This window comes from Aspergillus sydowii, assembly GCF_001890705.1.
Source record: "Aspergillus sydowii CBS 593.65 unplaced genomic scaffold ASPSYscaffold_13, whole genome shotgun sequence".
Classification (NCBI taxonomy): Eukaryota; Fungi; Ascomycota; class Eurotiomycetes; order Eurotiales; family Aspergillaceae; genus Aspergillus; species Aspergillus sydowii.
The window spans coordinates 947,574-972,860 of NW_024467871.1; the positions used below are offsets into that span (position 1 = coordinate 947,574).

The 25,287-nt window shown below is 52.9% G+C and overlaps 14 protein-coding genes across 14 annotated transcripts; 6 read left to right on the forward strand and 8 right to left on the reverse strand.

Moving 5' to 3' along the window:
- Positions 1-420: 420 nt before the first annotated feature.
- On the forward strand, positions 421-4,954 carry ASPSYDRAFT_159997 (putative ABC multidrug transporter; the record flags this gene model as incomplete). The annotated part of the gene is made up of 5 exons (XM_040842874.1): positions 421-1,383; positions 1,431-2,966; positions 3,021-3,965; positions 4,023-4,256; positions 4,307-4,954. The coding sequence occupies 5 exons, from the start codon at positions 421-423 to the stop codon at positions 4,952-4,954; spliced, it is 4,326 nt and encodes a 1,441-aa protein (XP_040698637.1).
- A 489-nt stretch (positions 4,955-5,443) lies between these two features.
- Positions 5,444-6,206, forward strand: fkbp3 (peptidylprolyl isomerase family protein FPR2). The gene is made up of 2 exons (XM_040843571.1): positions 5,444-5,727; positions 5,782-6,206. Exons 1-2 carry the CDS (start codon positions 5,489-5,491, stop codon positions 5,948-5,950), a joined length of 408 nt encoding a protein of 135 aa, XP_040698638.1. The 5' UTR covers positions 5,444-5,488; the 3' UTR covers positions 5,951-6,206.
- ASPSYDRAFT_210570 (uncharacterized protein) lies at positions 6,191-7,820 on the reverse strand (the record flags this gene model as incomplete). The annotated part of the gene is made up of 5 exons (XM_040843997.1): positions 7,241-7,820; positions 6,795-7,191; positions 6,581-6,733; positions 6,446-6,511; positions 6,191-6,392 (listed from the first exon to the last, which is right to left on the reverse strand). The coding sequence occupies exons 1-5, from the start codon at positions 7,770-7,772 to the stop codon at positions 6,191-6,193; spliced, it is 1,350 nt and encodes a 449-aa protein (XP_040698639.1). The 5' UTR covers positions 7,773-7,820.
- Positions 7,821-8,353: 533 nt separating this feature from the next.
- ASPSYDRAFT_35505 (sulfatase family protein) lies at positions 8,354-10,324 on the reverse strand (the record flags this gene model as incomplete). The annotated part of the gene is made up of 5 exons (XM_040845344.1): positions 8,354-8,704; positions 8,757-8,881; positions 8,933-9,425; positions 9,474-9,952; positions 10,000-10,324. The coding sequence occupies 5 exons, from the start codon at positions 10,322-10,324 to the stop codon at positions 8,354-8,356; spliced, it is 1,773 nt and encodes a 590-aa protein (XP_040698640.1).
- A 256-nt stretch (positions 10,325-10,580) lies between these two features.
- Positions 10,581-12,574, forward strand: ASPSYDRAFT_81724 (uncharacterized protein; the record flags this gene model as incomplete). Its single annotated transcript, XM_040851105.1, has 8 exons — positions 10,581-10,749; positions 10,807-10,943; positions 11,002-11,084; positions 11,139-11,236; positions 11,282-11,402; positions 11,454-12,294; positions 12,354-12,459; positions 12,507-12,574. The coding sequence occupies 8 exons, from the start codon at positions 10,581-10,583 to the stop codon at positions 12,572-12,574; spliced, it is 1,623 nt and encodes a 540-aa protein (XP_040698641.1).
- Positions 12,575-12,891: 317 nt separating this feature from the next.
- ASPSYDRAFT_160195 (uncharacterized protein) lies at positions 12,892-13,596 on the forward strand (the record flags this gene model as incomplete). Its single annotated transcript, XM_040842891.1, has 1 exon — positions 12,892-13,596. The coding sequence occupies one exon, from the start codon at positions 12,892-12,894 to the stop codon at positions 13,594-13,596; it is 705 nt and encodes a 234-aa protein (XP_040698642.1).
- A 426-nt stretch (positions 13,597-14,022) lies between these two features.
- ASPSYDRAFT_61339 (uncharacterized protein) lies at positions 14,023-15,225 on the forward strand (the record flags this gene model as incomplete). The annotated part of the gene is made up of 1 exon (XM_040849972.1): positions 14,023-15,225. The coding sequence occupies one exon, from the start codon at positions 14,023-14,025 to the stop codon at positions 15,223-15,225; it is 1,203 nt and encodes a 400-aa protein (XP_040698643.1).
- A 331-nt stretch (positions 15,226-15,556) lies between these two features.
- On the reverse strand, positions 15,557-17,505 carry ASPSYDRAFT_35508 (cytochrome P450; the record flags this gene model as incomplete). Its single annotated transcript, XM_040845345.1, has 5 exons — positions 15,557-15,753; positions 15,803-16,212; positions 16,293-16,432; positions 16,487-16,821; positions 16,884-17,505. 5 exons carry the CDS (start codon positions 17,503-17,505, stop codon positions 15,557-15,559), a joined length of 1,704 nt encoding a protein of 567 aa, XP_040698644.1.
- Positions 17,506-18,127: 622 nt separating this feature from the next.
- ASPSYDRAFT_93737 (uncharacterized protein) lies at positions 18,128-19,342 on the forward strand (the record flags this gene model as incomplete). Its single annotated transcript, XM_040852877.1, has 5 exons — positions 18,128-18,274; positions 18,327-18,385; positions 18,458-18,503; positions 18,562-18,828; positions 18,884-19,342. The coding sequence occupies 5 exons, from the start codon at positions 18,128-18,130 to the stop codon at positions 19,340-19,342; spliced, it is 978 nt and encodes a 325-aa protein (XP_040698645.1).
- Positions 19,343-19,411: 69 nt separating this feature from the next.
- Positions 19,412-20,731, reverse strand: ASPSYDRAFT_49929 (uncharacterized protein). The gene has a single exon (XM_040847968.1). It carries the CDS (start codon positions 20,667-20,669, stop codon positions 19,614-19,616), a length of 1,056 nt encoding a protein of 351 aa, XP_040698646.1. The 5' UTR covers positions 20,670-20,731; the 3' UTR covers positions 19,412-19,613.
- Positions 20,732-21,584: 853 nt separating this feature from the next.
- ASPSYDRAFT_136121 (uncharacterized protein) lies at positions 21,585-22,628 on the reverse strand (the record flags this gene model as incomplete). The annotated part of the gene is made up of 1 exon (XM_040840745.1): positions 21,585-22,628. The coding sequence occupies exon 1, from the start codon at positions 22,437-22,439 to the stop codon at positions 21,585-21,587; it is 855 nt and encodes a 284-aa protein (XP_040698647.1). The 5' UTR covers positions 22,440-22,628.
- Positions 22,629-22,704: 76 nt separating this feature from the next.
- ASPSYDRAFT_136122 (uncharacterized protein) lies at positions 22,705-23,196 on the reverse strand (the record flags this gene model as incomplete). Its single annotated transcript, XM_040840746.1, has 3 exons — positions 23,151-23,196; positions 22,805-23,091; positions 22,705-22,724 (listed from the first exon to the last, which is right to left on the reverse strand). The coding sequence occupies exons 2-3, from the start codon at positions 23,061-23,063 to the stop codon at positions 22,705-22,707; spliced, it is 279 nt and encodes a 92-aa protein (XP_040698648.1). The 5' UTR covers positions 23,064-23,091; positions 23,151-23,196.
- On the reverse strand, positions 22,982-23,864 carry ASPSYDRAFT_72148 (uncharacterized protein; the record flags this gene model as incomplete). Its single annotated transcript, XM_040850631.1, has 2 exons — positions 22,982-23,091; positions 23,151-23,864. The coding sequence occupies 2 exons, from the start codon at positions 23,862-23,864 to the stop codon at positions 23,089-23,091; spliced, it is 717 nt and encodes a 238-aa protein (XP_040698649.1). The 3' UTR covers positions 22,982-23,088.
- Positions 23,865-24,319: 455 nt separating this feature from the next.
- Positions 24,320-24,915, reverse strand: aspf34 (cell wall protein PhiA; the record flags this gene model as incomplete). The annotated part of the gene is made up of 2 exons (XM_040845346.1): positions 24,320-24,576; positions 24,627-24,915. 2 exons carry the CDS (start codon positions 24,913-24,915, stop codon positions 24,320-24,322), a joined length of 546 nt encoding a protein of 181 aa, XP_040698650.1.
- Between the last annotated feature and the right edge of the window lie 372 nt (positions 24,916-25,287).

The window sequence follows — 25,287 nt, forward strand, 5'->3', positions numbered from 1 at the left end:
CGAGTAGCCTGCTACCAAGAATTCTCGGGCTTTCGGGCTTTCGGAGTATTGGTCTTGGCGATTATTACGCATACCAGGTTTTATTGCATGATGAATTTTTATTGGACTGCAAAGGTCCAGCTTCATCGGGGATAGGAGGGCTGTGTGCTGTTCGGTGCGCGCGGATCCCGACCAGATTCTGGCAAGACTCTGCAGTATGCACATAGGGCTACCTGTTCGCGGACATTCAAAGCGCGAGACACCGAGGCCGCGGGACCGGGCTGACGCAAGAGCTGTATATAATAAAAGCGATATTTCCGCAGCCTGTTGAGTCGCCATGTCCTGACCTTCAGCATGGATTCCACTTCCACCACGGACGGCCGCGGCATCAGCTGCGGCATTCGCACTCGCGCCAACAGCTGCGACTCAGACTCTGAGGGGATGGCCACTCTGACCGACAAACAAGTGCAAGGCGACCGTGAGGTGGCCGACTTGGCCCGTTCGTTGAGTGCACGCTCGAAACACTCCCATCACCAGCCCCCCTTCGCAACGGGCAAAGACGCTGCGCTTGACCCTCAGAACCCCAAATTCAACGCCAGAGCCTGGGCGAAGGCCTTTTATGATGTTCGATACAGCTCAGATGATGCGCCTCCACCGCGTGTTGCAGGCTTCGCGGTCAAGGACTTGAATGTGGTGGGCTATGGAAGTCCGGTCGACTACCAGATGAGTGTTGGAAACGCATTTCTGAAGCTCCCAACCCTCGCCCGACAATGGCTCAGTGGGAAAAAGCAGCGCATTGACATCCTTCAGGGCGTCGATGCGCTGCTGCTCCCGGGCGAGCAACTATGTGTCTTGGGGCCGCCTGGTTCTGGCTGTTCGACCCTGCTGAAGACAATTGCGCAGGAAACCCATGGCTTCGAGGTGGACCCCTCCTCGTACATCAACTACCAGGGAATTACTCCAAAGCAGATGGCGGCATCCTTTCGTGGCGAGGCTATCTACACTGCGGAGGTGGACGCTCACTACCCCCAGCTGGCCGTCGGAGACACCCTCTACTTCGCAGCCCTCTCGCGCACGCCTCGCCGGATCCCTGGAGGCATGAGTCGGCAGGAATATGCTTCGCATCTGCGGGACGTTATTATGTCTACATTTGGCATCAGCCACACGATCAATACCAAGGTTGGCAATGACTTCGTCCGGGGCGTCAGCGGAGGAGAGAGAAAGCGAGTCACGATTGCAGAGGCAGCCCTCAGCTACGCCCCATTGCAGTGCTGGGACAATAGTACTCGAGGACTTGACAGTGCAAATGCTGTCGAGTTCTGCAGGACCCTGCGGACTCAAGGCGATGTTTTCGGGATGGCTTCATGTGTCGCGATCTATCAAGCTCCCCAAGCAGCCTATGAGGTGGGTCCCAACCACTATAGGTTTTATAGTATACTGACAAGCAGTAGATCTTTGATAAAGTGATGGTACTTTACGAAGGAAAGCAGATATACTTTGGTCCTGCGCAGGCAGCCAAGAAGTACTTCTTACAACTGGGATTTGTATGCCCTGAGGCTCAAACCACTCCGGACTTCCTAACCTCCATGTCAAGCCCGGTAGAACGCGTCATCAGACCGGGGTTTGAGAACCTGGTGCCTAGGACGTCCGACGACTTTGCGAAACGATGGAAAGAAAGTGCTGAGCGCCAAGCACTGCTGCGCGGGATCGAGCAGTACACCACCGAGCACCCCTTTAATGCAGAGGATCTTGATCTCTTCGCCTCCTCTCGACGAGCTGAAAAGTCAACGAAACAGCGAGCAAAATCCCCATATACCCTGTCATACTGGGGACAGATCAGCCTCTGCCTATGGAGGGACTTTCAACGGTTGAAGAACGACCCCAGCGTAACGTTGGCCATGCTGATTGGGAATTTCTTCGAGGCGCTGATCATTGCAAGCGTCTTCTACAACCTGCCCGGAGACACCTCCTCCTTCTTCTCCCGTGGCGCGCTGCTGTTCATGATGGTGCTTCTGAATGCCTTCTCCAGCATGCTCGAGATCCTCTCGCTGTACGAGAAGCGAACAATCGTCGAAAAGCACAACCGGTATGCTCTCTACCATCCGAGTGCTGAGGCCATCTCGTCGATGATCATGGACATGCCCTACAAGATCACAAACTCGCTGCTCACTAACCTAGTCCTCTACTTTATGGGCAATCTCCGGCGCGAGCCAGGCGCATTCTTCTTTATGTTCCTGGTCTCTTTTTCAATGATGATGGGCATGTCCATGTTCTTCCGCTTCTTTGCCTCTTTAACAAAGTCCATTGAGCAGGCGCTCGCCCCCTCCTCGATCATACTGACGGGGCTCATGCTATACACAGGATTTGCCATCCCGGTCGACTACATGCGAGGTTGGGCCTCCTGGATCCGATGGTTGAATCCGGTATCATACGGATTTGAAGCGGTCATGGTGAATGAATTCCACGCTCGTCCGTTTCCCTGCGTTTCGTTTGTCCCCTCGGGTCCCGGCTACGACAATGTGTCTCTCCAAGGAAAGGTCTGTTCGACGGTGGGCGCGATGCCAGGATCGGATGTCGTTCAGGGCACCGACTTTGTGCGGTCTTCGTATGGGTACGAGAACAGTCATCGCTGGCGCAACTTCGGAATAATCGTCGCTCTCGCTATCTTTCTGGCGTTTTGCCACCTGATCGCTTCTGAACTGGTATCATCTCAACGTTCCAAGGGCGAGGTGCTCGTCTTCCGCCGTGGAAAGGCCCAGAAGGCCTGGACGAAACGGCATCACAGTGACGAAGAGCAGACGGCGCCGGCCGTCCAGAATGAAAAGAATACCGGTGCGGAAGCCGGTACGGTAGCTGGAGTTGAGAAGCAATCTTCCATCTTCCACTGGGAAGACGTGACCTATGACATCAAAATTAAAGGCGAACCACGGCGTATCCTTGACCACGTTGATGGCTGGATTCGCCCGGGGACACTGACGGCTCTTATGGTATGGACATCCTGCTCGCGGCTATATTGCAACCCCACTGACCATGTTATACAGGGCGTTTCCGGCGCTGGAAAGACTACTCTGCTAGACGTATTGGCAAGCCGCACGACAATTGGTGTTGTTGGGGGCAGCATGCTCGTTGATGGAAGACCGCGCGATGAGTCCTTCCAACGGAAAACGGGCTATGTGCAGCAACAAGATCTCCATCTCCATACTTCAACCGTCCGCGAGGCGTTGGAGTTTAGTGCTATTCTCCGACAGCCTCCGCAGTACAGTCGTGCTGAGAAACTGGCGTACGTCGAGACAGTCATTGACCTGTTGAACATGCGAGAGTACGCCGATGCCATAGTCGGCGTCCCCGGCGAGGGTCTCAATGTCGAGCAGCGAAAACGTCTGACAATCGGTGTTGAACTGGCAGCTCGCCCAAAGTTACTGTTATTCCTTGATGAACCTACTTCTGGACTCGACAGCCAAACTTCATGGTCAATCTGCAATCTCATGGAGACTCTGACCAAGAACGGGCAAGCAATCCTCTGCACCATCCATCAGCCGTCTGCAATGTTATTCCAACGCTTTGACAGACTCCTGCTGCTCGCAAAAGGTGGCAAAACTGTGTATTTTGGAGAAGTCGGTCAAGGAGCAGGGACGCTAATGGATTACTTTGTCCGTAACGGTGGCTCTGCCTGTCCCCCAGGAGCGAACCCTGCAGAGCACATGCTAGAGGTGATAGGCGCTGCACCAGGAGCGCAGACGGACATTGACTGGCCAGCCGTATGGAGGAGCAGCGCTGAGTATCAAGAGGTGCAAAGTGAACTTGCAAAGCTAAGAGAGTTGATCAACAAGCCTTCACCAATCTCAGACCCAAACGACAAGTCCAGCTATGCTGAATTTGCAGCGCCCTTTTCTGAGCAACTCGTCCAGGTTGGGTGCCGTGTGTTCCAGCAGTACTGGCGGAGTCCATCCTACATTTATTCAAAGGTCTTACTGACGGTTGGCTGTGTGAGTGCTCGTTTGGCCAGTGCTGTTTGAGTAGTATAACTGATGGTGTTTGAATAGGCGCTCTTCATTGGGTTCTCCTTCTTCAAAGCAGACAATACTCGACAGGGCCTCCAGAACCAGATGTTTGGTGTCTTCGTATTCCTATTCGTGGTTGTCCAGCTCATCCTGCAGATTATCCCATCATTTGTGACGCAGCGAATGCTTTACGAATCGCGCGAGCGGCAGTCGAAGACTTATGCATGGCAAGCGTTCATTCTCTCCAACATTGCGGTCGAATTCGTTTGGAACACCGTGTGTATTTCTGTCCACACTCCCGGTATTGCTACTGATGGCTAGCATAGGTCATGGCGGTCTTCTGCTTTCTAGTTTGGTTCTACCCCGTGGGCCTGTACCAGAACGCGCAGTATACGGACACTGTGCATTATCGCAGCACTTTAACAATGCTCATCATCTGGGCATCGTTCCTTTTTGCCAGTTCCTTTGCACACATGCTGATCGCCGGCATGGACAGTGCAGAGATCGCATCAGCCTTGTCCAATATCCTGTTCATCATGATGTACGCTTTCTGCGGCATTCTCGCCGGCCCAGATGCCCTCCCTGGATTCTGGATCTTCATGTATCGGGTCAACCCAATGACCTATCTGGTATCGTCCTTGCTGTCCGCAACCCTCGGGGATGCTCCCATGCATTGCGCCGATAACGAGGTCTTGTCTTTCTCGGCTCCGCCTGGAATGACCTGCGGCGAGTATATGGAAGGCTACCGAGCTGCCAACGGGGGATATGTGATCAATCCCGATGCTCTGGGTGCCGAAACGTGCAATTTCTGCGCCCTAGAACATACCAACGATTTTCTCAGCAGCGTGAGCATTGAATTCGGCAACCGGTGGCGCGATTTCGGACTCTTGTGGGTGTATATCGCCGTCAACATGGTAGCAGCTATTCTTTTCTACAAGATTTTCCGGGTACCTCGAGCGAAGAAGACAGGGTAAGAGCGTTCATACGTTGTACTTCGTATACAGCGTCGTTGTTTGTCATCTGGCTGTGCTGTGGCATATAGTTCGATCTGGAAGGAACGAGCACATCAAGAATTATTTGTTTATATATAGAGTAATTAGAGTTATACATAGTGTTTAAATGGTTATAATACAGCGGACTTTCCTTTTCGACTGCTAATAACATTTGCAAGTCTCGAAAGACATCTATGGGTTAAATCAAGTCTTAACTACACAAGGACTGTGACCTTCGACAATGAGTGAATTGGTACATGACTGCAATATACACCCAAAAATATCAAGACGAAATTCACTGTTTCCGTTACTGATTCAGAAATAAGAATTCCCGTAAGCCATATAAACCCCATCTTGGCCGGGTTCAGTCTTCCATACACTTTGTATAAGCCAGTTGCTATCCCGCTGAGTCATCCGCACAATTAAACTTATGCACCCCTGGCCACGTTTACCGCAACAAAACAGCAACACCAGAACAACAACTCATTCTCCTCCGCCATCTTAACAAACTACACAATGCGCGTCCCAGCCCTCACTACGATCTTCGCCCTCGCCCTCGCGGGCTTCACTCATGCCGTCGACCTCGGCATTGAAACCACCCACGCCGTCGAGTGCAGCCGCAAGACCGTGAAAGGCGACAACGTCAAGATGCACTACAGGGGTAAACTGGCATCTGACGGATCTGAATTCGACGCGAGCTACAACAGGGGTAGACCATTGGGCTTTAAGCTTGGCTCAGGGAGGGTCATTAAGGGGTAGGTCTCGCTTGGTATGGATGCTGGAGGGCATGGACAACTGACGCAGAGCAGATGGGACCAGGGTCTCTTGGATATGTGCGTCGGTGAGAAGAGGACATTGACGATTCCTCCTGAGTTTGGATACGGCGAGAGAGGCATTGGACCGATTCCAGCAGGCGCGACGTTGATTTTCGACACCGAGTTGGTTGAGATCGAGGGCGTTCCCAAGGACGAGCTCTGAACGCTTGACCCACGGCTAATACCCCGGTGCCGTTGCCATGATAAGGACGGCGGGGTGAAGGAGGGATGATAACTCAATGAATACTACGGTCGGGCGTGTCACTTAAGGGGCCGATTTCGACGTTACGATGACGACGCGGAATTCGAGATGAATATATCCATGACACTGTTTATTGTATATAAATGAGATCACGACGTCCAATTCATGCCATTATTATACAACTCAAACTGACACTATTTCTCATGCACTGCCTGACGAAAGCTTTGGTTTTCCCCGCTGATGCCAGAAATAGGACTGCAGATTCAGTGCCAGAGCCAGCACCCACGATGCAGCGGCCAAGGCACAGATGGCTGTCAGACCATGATGATACAGAGGTTTATCGCTGGTACGAAAGATCTGCGATCCAGAAATCCCCGCGCAGTTTGCGGCCATGACGACCAGTCTGGTTGGCGTTAGCAGCCTATTGGGAATAGGGATTAATAGAGAGGAACTTACGCCATGGCAACGCTGCGCTCTTGCGGTGATTTACAGTACACTGACAACCAACCGATGTTTAGAACGCTGGAGGAGACACTCAATCAGCAAGTCTGGTACGTTTTACAACGGCATTAGTGTTGGGTATTCACTTACTGCATACTAGCGTAGGAGACATTGGCGACCGCAATGACTCCATACCGATGCCACCGGTCCGAAGTGGCCGGAGTGACGCGCAGACAGGCATATGAGATGACATTCCATGTGATGGCAATGAGGACGAAGGGCCCTCGGTGGCCAAGTTTGTCGCTTTCATCGCATCAGCTCAACTCTCCGTGGTTGGGAACAGCAGGTGAAGTTTTGGGCTTACCTGAGATACGACAGTATCAGAATCCAGAACATGCCACAATATACCGGCACCGACGCCAAAGCATTCGCTCGCACCGCGCTGAAACCGAATGACTTGATCATGCTTGGAGTGTACTGTGTCAACCCCTGGAATCCAGACATAGCAACCAGGGTGATGAAAAAGTGCTGGATGATCCGTGGCTGTCGCACGGTATTCCAGATATCGCGCGCGGTAATCTTGAGATGGCCGGCATCTTTGCTGGGATCCTCGAGGAGGACGCGCTGGACAGCGATGTGAGACTCGCGAGGAGTGAAGTAGCTCCAGTGACCTGCGCTGATGAGCGGTCGTCCGTCTCCGGCGTTGGGCGGCACCAAGAGGATGAAGATAACTCCAATACCGAGAGTAATAACTCCCTCGACTGATAGTTTCGTTAGCCTCAGCCGTCAGTGAAGTGGAAGGAGACTCACTGAGGAAAATCCATCTCCAGCCAGCGAGGCCGCCTTTACCAGACAGTGTCAGGAGCCCAGCGGAGATCAAGCTGGACGTTGCGCCTGAAAACATCTGCCCGAAAAAGAAGAGGGTTATGCGAAGACTGCTCTCTTGCCTCTTGTACCATGTTGACAGGTAGTAGAGCGCCCCTGGGATAAAGCCACCTTCCAGCAGGCCAAGCAGAAGTCTTGTCACCAGATATGCCGGATACGACTGGACGAATGCTTGGAATGTGGCCACTAAGCCCCAGGCAAAGAGCTGAGCTGACAGCCATCTCTGCGGACCCACGCGCTGGAGGATCACGTTAGATGGAATCTCACTGATGACTATGCCGGCCGACAGCAATTGAGTGCCGACGTTGATTTGGTTTGTGGTGATGTTGAGATCCTCGGTGATGGTTGATGTGAGGGCAGCGCTGATGTTCCCTCTGTCGATTTGGAGAGCAAAGAAGGCGAGACCAAGGATTGGCAAAAGGATCATGTCGACTCTGCTGCGCATCAGTAACCGCATAGAGGAAGCCGGTACCGGGCACGTACTTTAACTTGAGCTTCTTCTCCTCCTTGTCATCCCAGTCCTTCGAAATGGCACTGGACGTAACATCCAGGCCACTGTGGTAGCTATCTGCAATGGCAATGGCACTCTTCTCGCTGTCGGCAACATCCACGTCCAACTTGGGCTCCTTGATTGAAGCCATTTTTAAGAACTGGTCCAGTCTCACAGGGAATTTGCATTTCTAGCCAACCACGGGGCTTTATATATGCCGGCATTATCTGCGGACGGCCAGAGATTACGTTGATTGCGGGCATACCAGGCACCGCGCGATGTTGTCGACAATGTATGGAGCTATGGCGCAATCATGGGCGACTCCATTGTCTCCTCGCTTAGGCTTAGCTGGGGCCATGCTTGACTCGCGCCATCTTATCGGTATAGCCTCGACTGTGGGGCCTCTACTGTAGTCTCGCCTTCGCTGTCAAGTCTTGCTGCCATTGAATCCAAATCCTTTTCTTTCAACTTGGATAGACCTACTTCGGAAATAAAAACCGCACCAGGCATTGTTATTCTATATATATTCTATGCAAATGTGCTTTACATCACGTCCAGATATCCCAGTTCAGCCCGTATCTCGAAAATGGCAGCGCCTTCTGTGGCCCCTCGAGCTCGGGAATGTATGCACGCTCGCAGCGATCAAACGAGACTCTAGCCTGGCTGGTGTAGAACACATCATACAGTGGGTTCAGCGCATCCTGCAAGTTCTGCACATTACCGCCTGGGTGTAAGACATTCCATGGTTTGATGCAGGTGGTGCCTTTGCAGGACTTGAGGACAAGGAGAACAGAGTCTAGTCTGGTGATTACCTGAGAGAGACTACGCCCTAGGATACTGGCATCGCTATCATGTACAGCTTCTCTCGTGTACAGGTTGTTTACCTGGTACGGATCGGTCTGGAACGAGTCAGCAGGCTATGTATGGCGAGGCTACGCGTAGGTATCGCACCGTCAAGTCGTAAAGCTCGTGCTCGTTGGAGCACCACACAGAGTAGTATAGGCTATACCCATCGCCGATTATTCTCACAGATTTGTAGGTGTTGTTCGTGATAAGCGGCACTTTCTCCGGATTACCTGGAGGAGGCTGTCAGCGATTGATTCTAGAGTTGACGTTTGCTCGCGTACTTAAGGCTCCCTTCTCTCCCTCTAAATAAGCTTGTCCCCAGTACTCGACAGTAACATGCTCATGGCGTGGATGGACGGTATCCGACGCACCAGGCAGTGGAATCGGCGTTCCATCGAAGTCCCCGCGAAGTGGAATTCGCGCAAGGTCGAAGATGGTGGGCGCCAGGTCGATGTGTGTAGTGACTGCATCTTCGGTCTTATTGCTTGGTACACCAGGACCGCGGATAAAGAAGGGCACGCGGATATCTTCTTCAAACCCGCATGTTTTCCCCGGCGGCAAACGGTGTTGGCCAATATGGTAGCCATTGTCGGAAGTGTAGATAATGTAGGTATTGTCGAGCTTGTTGCTGGCCTCAAGACGTGTAACCAGCGCATCAACAAGGTCGTCCACGCCCTGCAGAGCACGCAGGCGCTGGCGGTAGAAATGATCGTGGTAATCGATGGCCGCTTGGTCCTGCTTGGGGAGATTCTTGATCCAGTTGACTCCACTCGGCTGAGACAGTTAATTACTGACAATAGCGAATGCTTTGGTGTTTCTCACCTGGTCTGGGTTAAAATTCTCAGTGCGGGGAATTTTCACATCCCTGAACAATGACTTGTGACGATCCAGAGGGATAGGCTCGGTCATCACTGTAGGAGCTTCTGCTCCGAGGCTGCTCACATCGACATTAGAGTGAGGCGCGATCGGAGCAACAGTGAGAAAGAAGGGCCTGTCGCCATTAAGGCCATCGTCCAGAAACCCCAGCGCCTTCTCGGTGATGACGTCGACGGTGTGGTGTCCCTCGTAGCTGACGGGGGCGTCGCGATTGCGCTGGTATGTACTATTTAAATAAGAGTAGGTGAAGGGATCCAACAAGAAGTCGGAGCCATTGAAGCCGTTAACAAAGGGGCTGTGATAGTTATCGACAGTGTGGGCGTTGAACAGCTTGCCAGTATAGTACGTGTCGTACCCCGCGTCCTGCAGCCAAACCGGCAGGAAGTCATCGTTGAAGCCGCGGTCAACAAACTTGGGATAGCCTCCTGGTGGAGAGTGAGCGATAGTTCATGGCCTGGATGGAGAGACGCACCGTAGGGCGGAGAGACGTCGGTGACGTTTGTGTTGTGGGCTTGCTGGCCGGTCCACAGGCTGACGCGCGACGGGCAGCACAGCGCGGTGGTGACAAAGTGGTTGCGAAAGAAGGTTCCTTTTTGCTTGAAGTGCTTTAGGGTTGACGGCATGTAGTCAACCGAGTCGAGCTGCAGGTCCTGGTCGTCGGTGATGATGAAGATGAAGTTGGGCGCTGGCTGTGTTGGGCCCGGTCCCAGGATTTGCTGCTGCTCAGGGAAAATACCAATCGCATCTGCTGTTGCGAATAATGATAGTATACATAATGTAGGGGTGGCCAATTTCATGATGGCGCTGGATGATGGAGAGGTGATGAAGTGTGTTGGAGGTTGACGAAGTGAAGCTATTCCCACTTTATTCCGACGGTGGAGAATGTCGCCATTTTAGCCCGATTGATGCACTGACATCCATCAACACACTCCAACTCAGATGGCGTGCTTGAATTGCTTTGACTCACGCTTATCGCCGATATCCGATGCTTTTAAGCCTTTGAGCTTTTCGTTTTGACGCTGTGACCATGGCTGTAACACGACTCTCTGCATCATGGCCGCCTCCGACGAGACAACGCCGCTGATTCACGACACCGCAAAGCAGCCAGCCTTTAGCCATGCTGTCGTCGACGAAGAGAACAATGCCGTACTACCAAGTCCGTCTAAGCCGCCAGTCGAGCTGTCGACCAGCGTGGGCAGCATCATTGCCGTACTCCTTCTAGGTACCAGCCGCCCTAAGAAAACAGTAGAGAGCAGTATGCTAAGTTTCGGGCCATCAGGCGAATTCATCTCCAATGCCGACTCGACGCTCATCATGACTGCGACGGCGCGCATCTCGTCCGAGTTCAATCGCCTGCAGGGCGCTGCCTGGCTGTCCACGGGGTATACGCTTGGAGTGTGTGTTGCGCAGCCGATGGTCAGTTATTGCCTTGTTACATGCTTCCAAAATTGCAGGACGACGCTGATAATCACAGTACGGCAAACTGAGCGATGTCTATGGCCGTAAGCCACTCCTGCTCTGGTCGTACTTTTTCCTTGCCCTGGGATGTGTCGTTTGGTGAGTCTGGCCTGGTTTATCAGGTACGAATTGGCAAGCTCATCGATCCTGCAGTGGACTGGCAACAGAGATGTGGATCGTCATTTTGGGCCGTGCTCTCAGTGGAATTGGCGGTGCTGGAGTGATGACCATGAGCTCTATCATCATTACCGGTAGGCCCCCCGGTCCTGTTGCTGCGATATATACTGACTCTCTAGACATCGTGTCTAAACGAGAGGTTGCGAAGTGGCGGTCCTTTGTAAACGTGTCCATGACCCTCGGCCGCAGTATTGGAGGCCCAGCTGGCGGAGTTCTAACAGACACGATTGGATGGCGATGGTACGTTGGAAGAGGGATAAGATTGAGTCTGTATGCTGATCGGTTGCGCAGGGCGTTTCTCTTGCAGGCCCCGTTACTTGGGCTTGCTGCTATTCTCGTTGTCATTCAGCTCAAACTCACTCGTCCTGCTTCGTCCAATGCACCGTCCAATGCATCAAGAATTAGCCGCATCGACTTCCGGGGTGCTTTCCTGCTAGCCACGAGCATTGCTGCCATCATCCTCCTTCTCGACCAGGGTGGGAAGTCATTCGCGTGGGCATCACTGCCAACAGCAATTCTTTCCAGCTGCGGAGCGTTGACGCTTGTGCTGTTCACCTACACTGAGCTCTATGTAGCAGCCGAGCCGATATTCAACATCCACATCCTCCGGCGGTCAAATGTCGCGGCCAGCTACCTGGTCAGTTCCCTGCAGGTTGCCGCCCAAGTGGGCATGATGTTCACTGTGCCACTATATTTCCAAGTGACCGCGAAAGCATCCAGTACTGTGGCGGGAGCACATCTGATTCCTGCCGTGGCTGGCAATACCGTAGGCGGCCTGGCGGCTGGAATGTTTATTCGAAGAACCGGCAATTACAAGCCGGTGCTAGTTGCTGCAGGGTTGATTGCGTGTATTTCGTACGTACTGCAGCTGACTCGATGGAATGGACACACCGGGATCTGGGAGAGTCTGTATATAGTCTTTGGCGGGCTGGGCAGTGGGTCCGCGTCGTCTGCTTCCTTTGTGAGCATGACAGCTTTCCTGGAGCCGGAGGAGATTGCAATGGCCACTGGAGGGTATCTTTTGCTGATCAACTTTTCGATCACCGCCGGCATCACGTCCAACTATACACTGCTGGGGACGGTGTTCAAGAGACAACTGCAGAGCCAGTTGCATGGACCAGGGGCCCACAAAGTGAGGAGCTGACCCCGGTGGTAATACTGAACGTACTAATGGTACTGACTCGAATCTAGATTATTCGCCGCGCGCTGTCGAGTATAGAATACATTGCGGGACTCACGGGGGCTCTGCGCGAGACGGTTGTTGGGAGTTATGTTGCAGGTCTCAAGCATGCCTACAGTAAGTCTTGCATTGATATCACGGGTGGTTCTGGCTAACAAAGACAGCCTTCTCGTTTGTGTGCTCTCTGCTGTCGTCGATGACTGCCCTGGCTGCGAGGAACCATCGGCTGTAGGGGGTGATCGGAGTATACTACGTGTATTCACTGGTAGTCATAGATATATATCTTCAGTTATAGTAACTCGCAGCTTCACCCGGCAAACGTGCAATCCGCAGTACATACACCAGTCACCATAATACTTTCAACTCTTCACTCATAAGTAAATACAGAGTACAAATACTATCAGCCATAATACTCTGGTTAGTGAATCAGTTGGTGAATGTGTTGGTGGTGCTGTGGCTGTGTTGTGGCTGGTGTATTTCGTGTATTTTCGTCCTTTTGTTTCTTCCTCTTTTTGTTGTTTCATTTCTTTTATTTTTCTTTCTCCAAACATGTCCAGTCTCTCCAAATCACGCTGGGCCCCGGCCTCCAGCGAGAGCCAGAAACCGCCGGACCGACGAGGCCTGCTCTCTGCGTCTGAAGAGCTCTCGCGCTTTATGAAAATTGTGGCGCGCCTGAAATGGAAGCTCCCATTCCTGGCAGAGGGCTATCGCCTGGCCACCACGCACGACCCGGCCATCGACATTGCCCATGCTGAGATCATGTTCAAACTGGACTTCCACGAGTACTATGCGCTTCTGGAACGCGCCCTGGTGCACTTGCTGGGCGTGTTTGGCCTCACAGTCTCGGCGGCGTCGCGCTACCAGGGTTGGGCTGGCTCGCACAGCTACCACGCGAATGTTCTCGACGCGTTGGAAGCGGAAACAAGCCCTCTGCGTGATATTCTTGGGTCTGGCGAGAGATTCAGCCAGCTGAAACGCGCCAAGGAGCTGCGCAATCGCTGGAAGACGGCAGATCTGTCGCAGGAGGAGAAAGAACGCGACGACTTGCGCTCAGCAATGAGAGGCGACCGAGTGATGCCTCTGGATAGCTACGATCTCGACAAAATTATCGCCGAGATTTTTGATGGTCTGGAGGATGGCTATCGCCTGGCTGAGACCCATGCAGCGCAGTATGACACCCTTGGCAACGGTCGGGGTTCGTCCGCCATGGACTGGGACTTTATCGTCGACGCGATGGATTGGGAGGCTGTCTGAGGCAGTCAAGGCCAGATAATTGGTTACTCTACGCATTGTTTACCCCCTGGCTGTATAAGTCTGCGTTGGACCTGTCCAGCACGACAAATTTATCGGTCAGAAAAACGGTGTCTGCAGTCTCTTGGATGCGACCGGCCTAGCAGACCTGTTCAACGACATTCTAGGTCGGTCGGGTTTCACGTCTGATCAGCAAATCTTATCAACAGAGTCAGACATGCATCGGTCATGCGGAAGGATCGACAAACTTATGGTGGTCGACGTCAGTTGCAGCTCAGGAACAAGTCTGGGCTTCCAAGGAAGATCGAAGACGTCAGAATGACAGAGTACTCGCCGTACAAAACCACCACACAGATCAATAAACAATTTCCCTCCAACCTCACGCAACCTTACCGTCAATAATTTTTGAATCCTAATAAATTACTCACAATGTTCAGTCGAATGTCAAGAACTGTCGCCCGCTGCGGGCGTTGCCAACTGTACAAACCCAAAACCGGTCGTCCGAACGCTCGTTTCCAGTCCACCTCTCAAGATCAGGCCTCGGGGGGAACCAATTCCGCTTTAGTTGGGGGGATTGCTGGCGGCGCAGTAGCCTTTGGCGCAGGCTACGTCTGGTACCAGGTCTCCGGAGCCAAAGCAGCCGTCAGCACTGTCAAGGAGACCCAGAACTATGCCGACTCACTTAAACAAGGCATCATTAAGAGTGCACCTGAACCCGATAAGGCTTTGCAGTGGTTCCGCGATACCACCAAGAGCTATGCCGCCTTCATTCCGGGCGCCCGCGGCCATATTGACGCCTTATTCGATGACCTAGAAACGGTCAAGGGGAAGCATGGGAGCGAGTTCGACTCCATCATCCGAGACGCATATGCTGAGATGAAGGATCTGTCCAAGAAAGGTGGTGCAAATGTCGACACTGCGTTCCAGGGGCTTCAGATCCTACAAAAGCACCTCAACCGGCTGTTGGACCTGTCCGGCGACGCTGCGGAAGACATCATCAACAACCACCCGAAGATTAAGGAGAAGCTTGGCGGTAGCTTTGATCAGCTGAAGGAGATGGGTGATGCCTACGGGCCGCAGGCAAAGGAGGAGGTAAACCGGACATGGCAGCAGATAACTGACATTATCAAGGGAGGCGCCGGCACGGCGTCTGTTGAAGAAATCCGGAAGCTGGTGCAGGAGAAGCGAGACAAGCTGCAGAAACTGGGCGACGAGGCGTGGCAGAGGGGCATGGATGAATACAAGCAGTACCTCGACAAGAACCCCAAAGTGAAAGAGTTGGTGGAGAACAACGCCGACGCTTTGAAGAAGGGCGACTTCTCGAAGTTATGGGGGCTGGTCAAGGACAGTGCCTCGTCTGGCAAGACAGACGAGGTGGAGAAATATGTCAAGGAGAAAGCAGGCCAGGCCAAGGACACGGCAGGAATTGATCTCGACAAGTGGTCCAGCCTCGTTCCGGGTGGTTCAGACGTGCTCAACGAGCTGCAATCTCTACAAACTGTCGGCGCAAAGAAGGGCAAGGATGCAGAGAGAGTTCTGCGAGACACCGTCGGTGAGCTGCAGGAAGTGCTGAAGAAGCGAAAGGAAGAACTGGAGAAGATCGGCGATGAAGCCAAGGAGGAAAGCCAGTGAAGATACAAGGCAGAGTCCATAGACCCCGAATAGCAGTTATTGAACAGTGGACACACTCCTGCTGCAGATCCAGACCACATCCCTGTTTACACCTCACTAACTGCCCTCCTATCCCGGCGAGGCTGAAGGATTAAATTGAATCCTTTGATCCTTCCAATCCTTTGGCTCTATGACTACTGAGGTCCAACGGCCCCGGTCCTCGCACTAATACTGGCAGCAGTGGGCCCAGTTGGAGGATGCGTGTTAATAATAATATAGAATATTATAACTATGCCTCTTGTGATATATTACCCCGGAAGCGTGCGTTTCCTCGATAATAGACACTGATATACTATACTACAGGCTCGCGCGGTTGGAACTTCAGCATCAGCGGTCCAACAGTGAAGGTAAATGTATCCTTTGCATCTCGATCAAATGCCTCGCCAGTCTCGCCGGGCGCAAATGAGAGATCGAACTCTGACGCAATTCGTGCTATCACAAGCCGCATCTCCATAAGAGCCAGCTGCTTCCCTACGCAAGCGTAACGACCTGAGGACGATGAGTTTAATTTTCCGGATCTTGTCTATGGAGACCTTACCTATCTGAAAGGGGAAGAAGGCTTCTTCATTCGTGATCATTTTGTCCTTCGCGTCAAGCCATCGTTCAGGGATGAAGTCTGCCCCAGATGGAAAATAGCGATCATCGCGTTGGATAACGTGCTGAGGGACAACGACAATTGTATTTCCCGGAATCCACATCTCGTCGACTTGGAGCCCTTGAGGAGGTGTCTCCCTGGGCTGTCCGCTGGGGACGGCAGGCTTAAGGCGAAGTGTTTCGTTGATGACAGCCTCCAAGTATGGCAGTCGGCGGAGAGCTTCATTATTGAACTCGGATGTTTGAGTGCCTTTTGAGAAAGCTGCGTCGAGCTCTGACTGCAGTTTCTTATACACTGTAGGATGCTTGGCCAGGTAGTAGAACGCGTTCGCCAAAGCCACGCCGGTGGTGTCGCTGTGTAAATATCAGCACCAAGCCCTCTCGGTTCAAGAAAGACAACGAGCAAGAGGCAGATGGAGGGAAGACAGTCCTACCTCCCCGTGATGATCATGAGTCGACCGTCCTCATTAAGGGACTGCTCCCCAGGAGGAGCTGACTGGTCCTTCTCATCGATGGCCTTGAGCAGCCAGGAAATAACGTCATTGGGGATTTTGCTTTCTGATGCTTTCCATTCCTACCTGGGTCAGAACTGATGCTCAGAAGCCCTGATACATGCAAGACCACCTACAGCTTTCTTCTCTGCTATGCGGTCGGCACAGTATGTCATGAATTGTCCGTAGTCGCCAACAAGCCCTTGAATTGCGCCGAGGATCGTCAAGACCCAGGGCACCGGCTTCAAGATCCCAAGGATCAGCATCTGTCCATGTAGCTCCTTGATCGCGGCGTGTTCAGTACCCTCCTCGAGCTGTCGGAAATCCTTGGAGAACCCGACCAGGCCCATAACATCAAACGCCAGGTACATCGTCCACTGGGAGATATTCAGAGGTTCTTCGATACGGGATCGGATCTGCGAAATAAGGACGTCCACTTTGTGCTGAAGACGGGGCTCATATACGGGCAATGCTGTGCCACAAGGATTAGCCTGAAGACGGACAATTGCAAGGCCGTCAATTGGAATTTGTTACCCTTCATGCTGAACCCCCGGTCCCATGCTCTCCGGCGCCGACGATGTACATCAGGGTCGCGGGTTGAGTTGAGCGAGATCTGGGTATTATCATCGGAGACATGGCTGTACCAGGTCGGCTTAGTGCAGAGCGACTGGGCCCCGCCCAAGATATTAACTGCCGATGGTCGATTTATGGATAGTTCTCTCGGCCCTGTACGCACAAAGTCCCCGTACTTGCGATGCATTGTCTCCAGGTCGAGATGGTACTGCGTCCGTTCTGTGGCTTGCGCCACCGCGAAAAGGCGGGCCACCTTGGCCGTCCATGGTCCAGGAAACCGGCCAAGACGGTGGAAGAAGAATCGATAGAGCACGATGCTAGCTGTGAGTCCGCAATTGAAGAATAACGAGGCCAGAATCGCGCCTGCAAGTGCGCGGGGCCAGCTTAGCGAGAAGAGGTGGACGTAGCCAGTGCACAACGCGAGGAATCCTCCCAAGTAAAAAGCTGAAAGGGGCCTGAGCCGATTGTCAATCTCGCCGACTCGGATGAATTGGTGGAAAGCTGCTCCAAGGGCAAGAAAAGTGAGCGCAGCTCGCATGGGTTCGGGGCTGAGGAGGGACGCAAGGATGGTCGTGGCGCCCATCTTGCAACGGATCTACTGACAGGAATTCCCGTCAGTAAACCCTGAATAAATACCTTCTTTCGACCTTTCGCGAAGAATTGGACATTGGGCGAGAAAAGGGGAATGAGGGAAACGGTGTGTATTTAATGCACAACAACGGCCAACTCCCCGGCCTGCAAGCACTTCCCCACGAGCCCGCCAAAACGAGTCATGGTTCAAGATGAGTTGGGCTGGCATCCGGTGGAGAATGGACCGAACCGTCCCCAGGCCGTGTCATCTCGGCATTCGGTTTGAATCTGGTGGAGAGCCATTGGCTGCCTGGCTTTTAGCAGCGCGCGATGGATCTGGCCTCCTCCAACAGGATGACGGCACCTGCAACAACGGCTCATTTAGTGCTGCCGGATGAAGCCCGCGAAACTACTTAGCTGTTAGTGTCTCTATTCGCCTGTCACTTAGCGAGTGGCTTACCCAGGCCCCGAGTGTCGGATCCTGCACGGCTGTTAGGACCAGGGGGGCATGCGGGTTGAAAACTTGAAACCTCGCGGAGCAACACGTTGAGCAGTATAAAATGCCTTCTTTCCCGCAATAACGGGGCCAGAAGGAGTGGAGCTATTGACAGGCTGAGCGACCCCCCTATGTTGAAATGTTTGAGACTCTCCAGCCATCCGCATATGGCGTGTCTTTTGCGTTCTTTGCATTGTCCTTGACCACGACAATTCTGCGCCTCTACTCGCGGAAATGGATAATCAAAAGCTTTGGCATCGACGACTGGTGGATGCTGGTTGTGTTTGTACGCTCTGCTGTTATTCCACTGCGGGAGTACACCTCTAACGTCACTCCAGATATTCAACACAGCCCAACAGGGCTTATTCTGCGTCTTTCTCTACTATGGCGGGGGATTGTTCGTGACAAGCCTTTCATAATAACTCTTTCGACATGAAGCGTGACGTACTAATCAAAGCTTCTTGTATAGACACACGACTGAGGTCCCGATGGAGCACCAGGCCTTGCTCCCAAAGGTAAACCTGCCAGTTTGATAGAGGGTTGGGAGTCAGTCGCTAACTCTACCTGCTGAAGCTTCTCTTTGCAGAGGAAATCCTGTACATCTGGATGCATCTCATCATCAAACATGCCTTCCTCCAGTTCTATCTCCGGCTCGCAAACAAGACCTCGTTCACGTACAGCGTCTATGCCACCATGGCTCTGAATGTTGCTGTTGCGGTGGCCATTTGGCTCTTGTACTGCCTCCAATGCCGTCCTCTGCCAGCATTTTGGAATCCGACAATGTACCCCGACGCAGACTGCCTCAAAACCGCAGTCACTTATTATGTGCCTGCTTCACTGGTAAGACTCGCCCCTGTTTTGTGCATTCTGAGCCAACCATCATGGATCTTTGCAGAACATCCTCACCGACTTCATCATCCTCTCGCTTCCCATCCGACCTCTGTGGAACATGCAAGCCAGCCTCTCGCGCCGCCTGGGTGTTATTGCTGTCGTCTCGGTTGGCAGCGTTGCCGTAATCGTGTCCTGCCTTCGCCTCATCGTCCTCCACGAGTTCGCGGTCAACCCTGACTTCTCATATATTCTCGGCAAGATGGTGATCATTTCGGCGGCGGAGTTGAATGTGGCGATCATGGCAGCAAACGCACCGTCTCTTAAGGCCGTGTGGCTGAAGCACATCAGTGGATCTCTCAGCAGTTACATGTCGTCGATGCCTCTTTCCTCCCTGTCCAAGAATCAGAATGCTGCCCCAGACGCCCCGGTCATTCGGCGCAGGGATACGCCAAAGCATGATAGAGACTTCCCAGACTCCTCGTCGATGAACAATCTGGTCGAGCCTAGAAGCTACGAGAATTAGGCCGCTGAAACGATATCCAGGCCTTGAAAATGCCCAATACAAGACCACATCATCATCTGCATGGTGTAGCAAATCAAAAGTTTCATTGCGTATTATATGAAGACACTATATGCGGAGAAATGTAGATGAAAAGAAAGTGTGCACTGAGAACAAGTTCAAGGAGAGGAGAGGGGAGTGAGTGTACGTGGGGGAACTGCCAGACTATGTGACTCGGACGAGGAGCCTCTTCCTGGAGAAGGATGAGGTTCTATATCAAGTGACGCTGACGTGATTATGCCCATTTTCCGAGAAGTGCCATGATTCCCGTTCCCAATAGCAGCGAAATCACCATGAACACCAGGCGCTTGTTGTCTTGAGTTCTATGCGGGTCGAAGAGGAAGTCCCTGGCGAGCAACTCGACAAGACCTGTGTAGATCAGGATGCCGGCTGAAATGGCGTCCAGGACCCCTGAAACGACATTTGCAGTGTAGGATCCAGAGTTGTAGGTCGTGCGCACACCGAGTCCAATGGCAATGGCAATCGGAGTAGTGAGGCCGTAGAGCAGACAGAGAACCCATGGAAGCCAGCTTCCCTTGCGAAAGGGAATCGCCGACATCCTGGCTCCGATACCCAGGCCCTCGAAAGACTGATGGAAGACTAGGACGGGGTATAGGGTTGGGAACTCCTCGCCAGTGACCCCCAAGTTGAGGCCGATGATGACGGAGTGGAAGATGATGCCGAACTCAAGGATCAGAAAGGCCGCAATCTGCTGTTGGAAGGACCTTTCAATCCGTCTGGAATCCAGCGACTGAGCCTCGAGCGCATCGTCCGTCTTTTTGACATTGCGCTCGACCTGCGTGGGCATGACCTCTTCATTGTCGGCATTGCTGGTCATGAACGTCTCCTGATCCTCCCTGCAGACTCCGTATCTGACCTCCACGTAGCGCTCGGCTCCAAAGTCTAGAAGGAAGATGCCCATAACGGAGGCGAGCACGATTGCAGGACACCAGGAGTAGTCTGCCCAGTGGCCGGTCATGCCGACGCAGCTTGCTGGGCCGATCTCATCGTACGCCGGATCGAGCAGATGAATGAACGCGGTCGCGACGATGACACCTGCACCGAAGTAGCGGGCGAACAGGTAGACATACTGGGGAATATGCAGTCGGGGGTTGCGTTTCGCGAGCACAGGAAAGAAGGTCACTGCTGTCGACACGACGAAGATGACAAAGATGGCAGAGATGCGAGCACCCAGACGTCCATCGTAATCGTTCTCGCCAGCGTTCAAGTAACAGATGATGTCTCTTGGGTCTGCAGAATCCAGGTCCACGGCGTTGGGATTGAAAGACATCGTGGAGGATGAGGAAGGGGGATAGAGCACTTGCTGGAGGGTTTGCATGCGAAGCCTGGTATCGGGGTTGTTCATCGTACTTATAGGAGATAGCTGCTATGTGGAATAGCTATCACGCCGGTCAAGCCATTTTGTACCGGGCTTTTCTAGCACGAGGACCTTGGGGTTAAGATGGATTTGTTATAGCAGTTGCCATGTCTTTTTCAGTTTATAGTCATGCCAGGCCAAGTGCACTGACTATAGTGGCTATCCAAAGGCACGGGCAGTAGAATCAGTCAATACATTTGATATTCTGCTTCTGCTGCAGCATTCCTCCGACAGTTATCGACTGGCGCTGTCGTGTCTCGCACGGGATCCTGCCTGGAACTCTCAGCGAAAGACAACTCCAGACCCGCACGCTTGGCTAGCCTGAGTCAAAGCTTGTTCGGCTGCACGAAGGCTTGTATCGAGCAGCCAAGACGGCCGTTTGACTGGTTGGACGTGGTGGACACCAGCAGAGCGCGAAATGAGATCGGGGACCCTGGGGATAGCCATGGTGGGCCTGGACCAGAAATTTCCAGCTATCCACACTTGAGTGACCAGCTGAGTACCCAGGCAGAAACAAAGGGAGGGGAATGTCTTATCTTGAGGACCGTCGGCGCCCTTGGTGCTGAATTTGACGCGGAATTCCTATGGCTACGCAAGACACACATTTGGCAGCTGGGTCGCTATGCAATTCAAGGAAAGCAGCAAGTCGGAATGGACCATATATGTCAAAGTCGACAGAGCTCTCTGTGATTACTATGTGCCACTTGTTAAATATATGGTGTTGCATGGTAAAATGCTGTTACCCCCAGACCCTAATCACTGAATTAGACCACCCAAATAGCCCGGGAGGACTCCTGACTACCACCACAGATGTTAAACTATAATTTGCTAAGAATCACTATACGGAGGCATTCCATAGCAGAGCTCAAAGCTGTCTTGGAAAACCGGGGGCGCTGACCAGCAAACTACATCGAGCGTGGTCCCTGCCCTCGAATGGCCTGGGTTGTCGAGAGTTCCCTCATTCCCCAAGTAGAACCGGCCCCCAAAATCGGAGAACTGGAAGGCCTTGGGGTGCTTTGCTTTGACTGTCAGCCATTCATTCTCGCCAACCCCGACTTCTCTACAGCCGTCGCGCTCGATCCACTGAATCGACACTTGGTCACGATCGATCATCGGCGTTTTTGGCGAAGATCTCCACTGGTTATTCGTCCTGTCGGCGATAGAGACAATGAATCGCGAGCGTTTAGTGGTAGATAGGCAGATGAGGTTGCCGCAGCAGTACCAGTAGGTGCTGGGATAGCCCCGGCGGCGGATGAAGAAGCTGTACCCGGAGATATAGTCATGGTTCATGTCGCTGGTAGCAGGCAGGAGCTTGGCGCCCAGGTCAGGATAGTTCCCCATGGAATAGAGAAACATCTTGCCGGTGACAGGGTCAAAAGCTGGATCGACATCGTGGGAGGTATGCGGGCATACGGCCGTCCCCAGCGCAGCGACATTTTCGGGACTCTCCTTGATCTGCAGCACCCAGAGCTTTGGCGACAGTCTCTCAATGTCCACGGGTGTTAGAACCGTATGATCGGGCGTCAAACTGGGTACAGACAGGGCCTTTCCCTTGTTCTCCTGCAGGATGCGAAAGAGCGTATCGGCCGTGTTGCGATCGGGGGATATCGCGACCCATACAAAATGGGGTGAGTTTGTTGCCGAGTTAACGGGTCTAGAGGCAATATAATGCATATAAACCATGCTGAAGGTAATGGATGGTGGTATAGAGAGAAGCACGGATACACTTGTCGTGGTGTGTGAAGTCTGGCATAACGATGATGCAAGAAGGCCAACTGGGATCCGTGGAAAGCGTCAACCAATACAACCTACGAGCCAGTTGGAATCCGTGGAACATCTGTACGTATTTGGATTAGAATATCCTACTATAGCACTCGCTCGCAAAATAAACATTCATTGTCATTTGTAAAGCCAATATTGGCATCAAGTAACTCTACGTCTTCTTAACCTATGGTCTGCGCCGTAGGACTATTTATTGCAAGGGACCATGGTATCGTGTCAGCAGCAAGGGCCATATGAGCAACAGGATGCAGAGAATGATGACCCACAGCATGGTGGAGGATATGGTGTGGGACACGGTGCAGTATAAGGCCCTGGTGTCGAGTTAACCACGACAGTGATGTTTGCACCATCACCGCCAGGGAATGATCCAGGTCCAGGCATACGACGCCCTTGGGCCGAACTACTACCGCACTGTCGACACAAGTCTCCAGCGGCACCACCCCCTGGTGGTCCATAACCCGACGACCCGAGGGAATTAAGGGCAGAGGCAGCGTAGCTGGGTGGCTGTTGTGGAACCATAGCCATGCCCGTAGGCGTGTCGCTGTAGTTATCACTGTAGTCGTCACTGTAAGTGTCACTGTAAGCGTCACTGTACGTTTGAGATGAACCCACCGACTGGAGGTCTGAGGAAGGATAGCTCGTCGGGGGCCGGGCAGGAGACATCCCAAGACCTCTAGGGGCCGCATATTGAACGCCCGGTGACCGCCAGTCTGGCTCGCGGGGGGATGCCCGGTGACGCCTAGGAGCCCGGGAACGATTACGGACACTGCTAGAGGAACGACTATGGACACTACTAGAGCCGTTGGACGTTACAGACCCCAGGTCGGAATTGGCGTGGACTCCCTTGGGGCGGATAGTGAGAATGTTGGGGGTGACGGTGCTGGTAGAACTTCGAGAGCTGACATCTGACGCAGGCTGCTTTGACCGGTGGCGACTACTGCCCTTGGAACGTCTCGGATTGCCATACCGGTCCTGAGAGACCGAGGAGCCAGCACCGACTGACTCCAGGTCGTCCATACGATTCCCGCTGGCCCTGTTGTACGCCATCATGTTGCCGGTGGTGAGATCCCTGGGCCGAACTGTATGGGAGGAGCGAGGTGGACGGATGGTTGATGAGGACGCCCCAGAGTAATAGGAGCTTTGGGAGCTTCGCGAGGCTTGAGAGCTTTGAGAAGACCTATCACTGAGATATTCCCAACCGGTTCTGGAGCTAGACCTCGAGGATCTGGAGGACATAGAGGACATGGAAGAACTAGTCTGAGAGGAGCTCCCAGCGCCCTTGGAAGAGCGCTTCGATGATGAGGAACGACCGAAGCTGAAACCCATTTTCTCTGCAATCGGGGTTTGGTAAAGATATTGACTGCTGAACACGCTCTGCCTAGCTGAGAACGGAGACAGATAGGCCGGTGGCCCTTATAAAACTGGGGTTTGGACAGCTTCTGCTTTGCATGCCAATAGCCATTCATACCATCATGAAAGAAAGGCCATTCTCTAACGACAAAGATGGCGTTCAGAAACCAGCAAAGGACGCGAACAGTTCATCTCCAGCCATAAAAGCACATTATTGCGACTTGTGAAGTCCTCGGCTGCAAAGCAAAGCATTCCATTGCAGAATAAGGGATATCTCCCTTGGCGCTGAGGCATTATCATGTATTGCAGGTGTTGTTTTGTCTACACTATATCCCAGCTTTATGACTACATTTATTCAAGAGATGAATGCAGATGATGAGATATTCAATATATACTATGCGCTACTATATACAGGTAAGGCAAAGCTTCACTTAAGAGTAAGTGCAGGGGACGGGCTTCTCGGTCTTCTCGACACGAGCAGCGATGCCAACGCAGTTCTCGTTGCCACCAGGGTTGGCCACTCCAGCTGAGACCCAGATGCTGTAGGCGCCGCCAATGCTGTTGGGGCAGGCGATGAGGCTGCTGCCGTCGAACTGCAGGTGGTTGCTGTTGTCAATGGCCCAGCCGGTGCGCTCACCGTTGCGGGGACCAGACTCGTCGCCAGTGGTGTATCCGAGTTTGCCCTGGCCTGCATTCTATTAGCATTTGATATCAACCGGAAGGAAATAGGGACCCTACCCATGCCGGAGCGGTCGACATAGACCTGCTGGGTGCTGCCAGAGGGCCCGTAGAGGAACAGAGCTTCATCCTTGATATAGAAGGTGGCGAAACCGTCGTCAGAGCCCTCGCACGTAGCGTTTTGGCCAGACAAACCAGCGAAAACGCTGCCAAGGGCAGCGTTGAAGCCGGAGTTCTGGACACCACTGCCAGAGTGGATGGCAATGAGGCCAAAGGTCTCGGGGGCAGTAGGCTGCGCGGAGGCAGTGAGGGCCATAGAGGCGGCGACGGCGACAGAGCTGAACTTCATGGTGTCTGATGTCTGCGTTTGCTTAATGCGTGGAATGGAGTCTGAATGGAGTTTGGAATGGAGTGTGGAATGGTGATGGGAATGGGACGAAGAGACGAGCAGGACTGGGTATTTATACTACAACGCGGACCGAGTAAACAGCAACAACCAGGACAGCAAGTGAGACATCGCCGGAATAGAATTGCCTGACCAGCAGCCTCTGGTCAAGGATTGAGCAATCGACAGTCCAGGGCTGTGACTTCATCATCTCCACTACTGTCTCGGACTCTCCACTAAACCAACCAATTGGCCACCCAAACCCATATTAATTAACTGAACTACTCCGTACGTAGCTAGCTCATCAGACTTGGTTGACTCTTGCAGAATCTAAAA

What these genes read in the sequence shown, in the direction of transcription:
- ASPSYDRAFT_49929 (XM_040847968.1), bottom strand. Translation starts at nt 20,669, where the DNA reads ATGTCTTTCAATCCCAACGCCGTGGACCTGGATTCTGCAGACCCAAGA.
- fkbp3 (XM_040843571.1), top strand. Translation starts at nt 5,489, where the DNA reads ATGCGCGTCCCAGCCCTCACTACGATCTTCGCCCTCGCCCTCGCGGGC. An exon ending in TCAGGGAGGGTCATTAAGGG is followed by an intron (nt 5,728 to 5,781) that starts GTAGGTCTCGCT and finishes GACGCAGAGCAG; the next exon opens with ATGGGACCAGGGTCTCTTGG.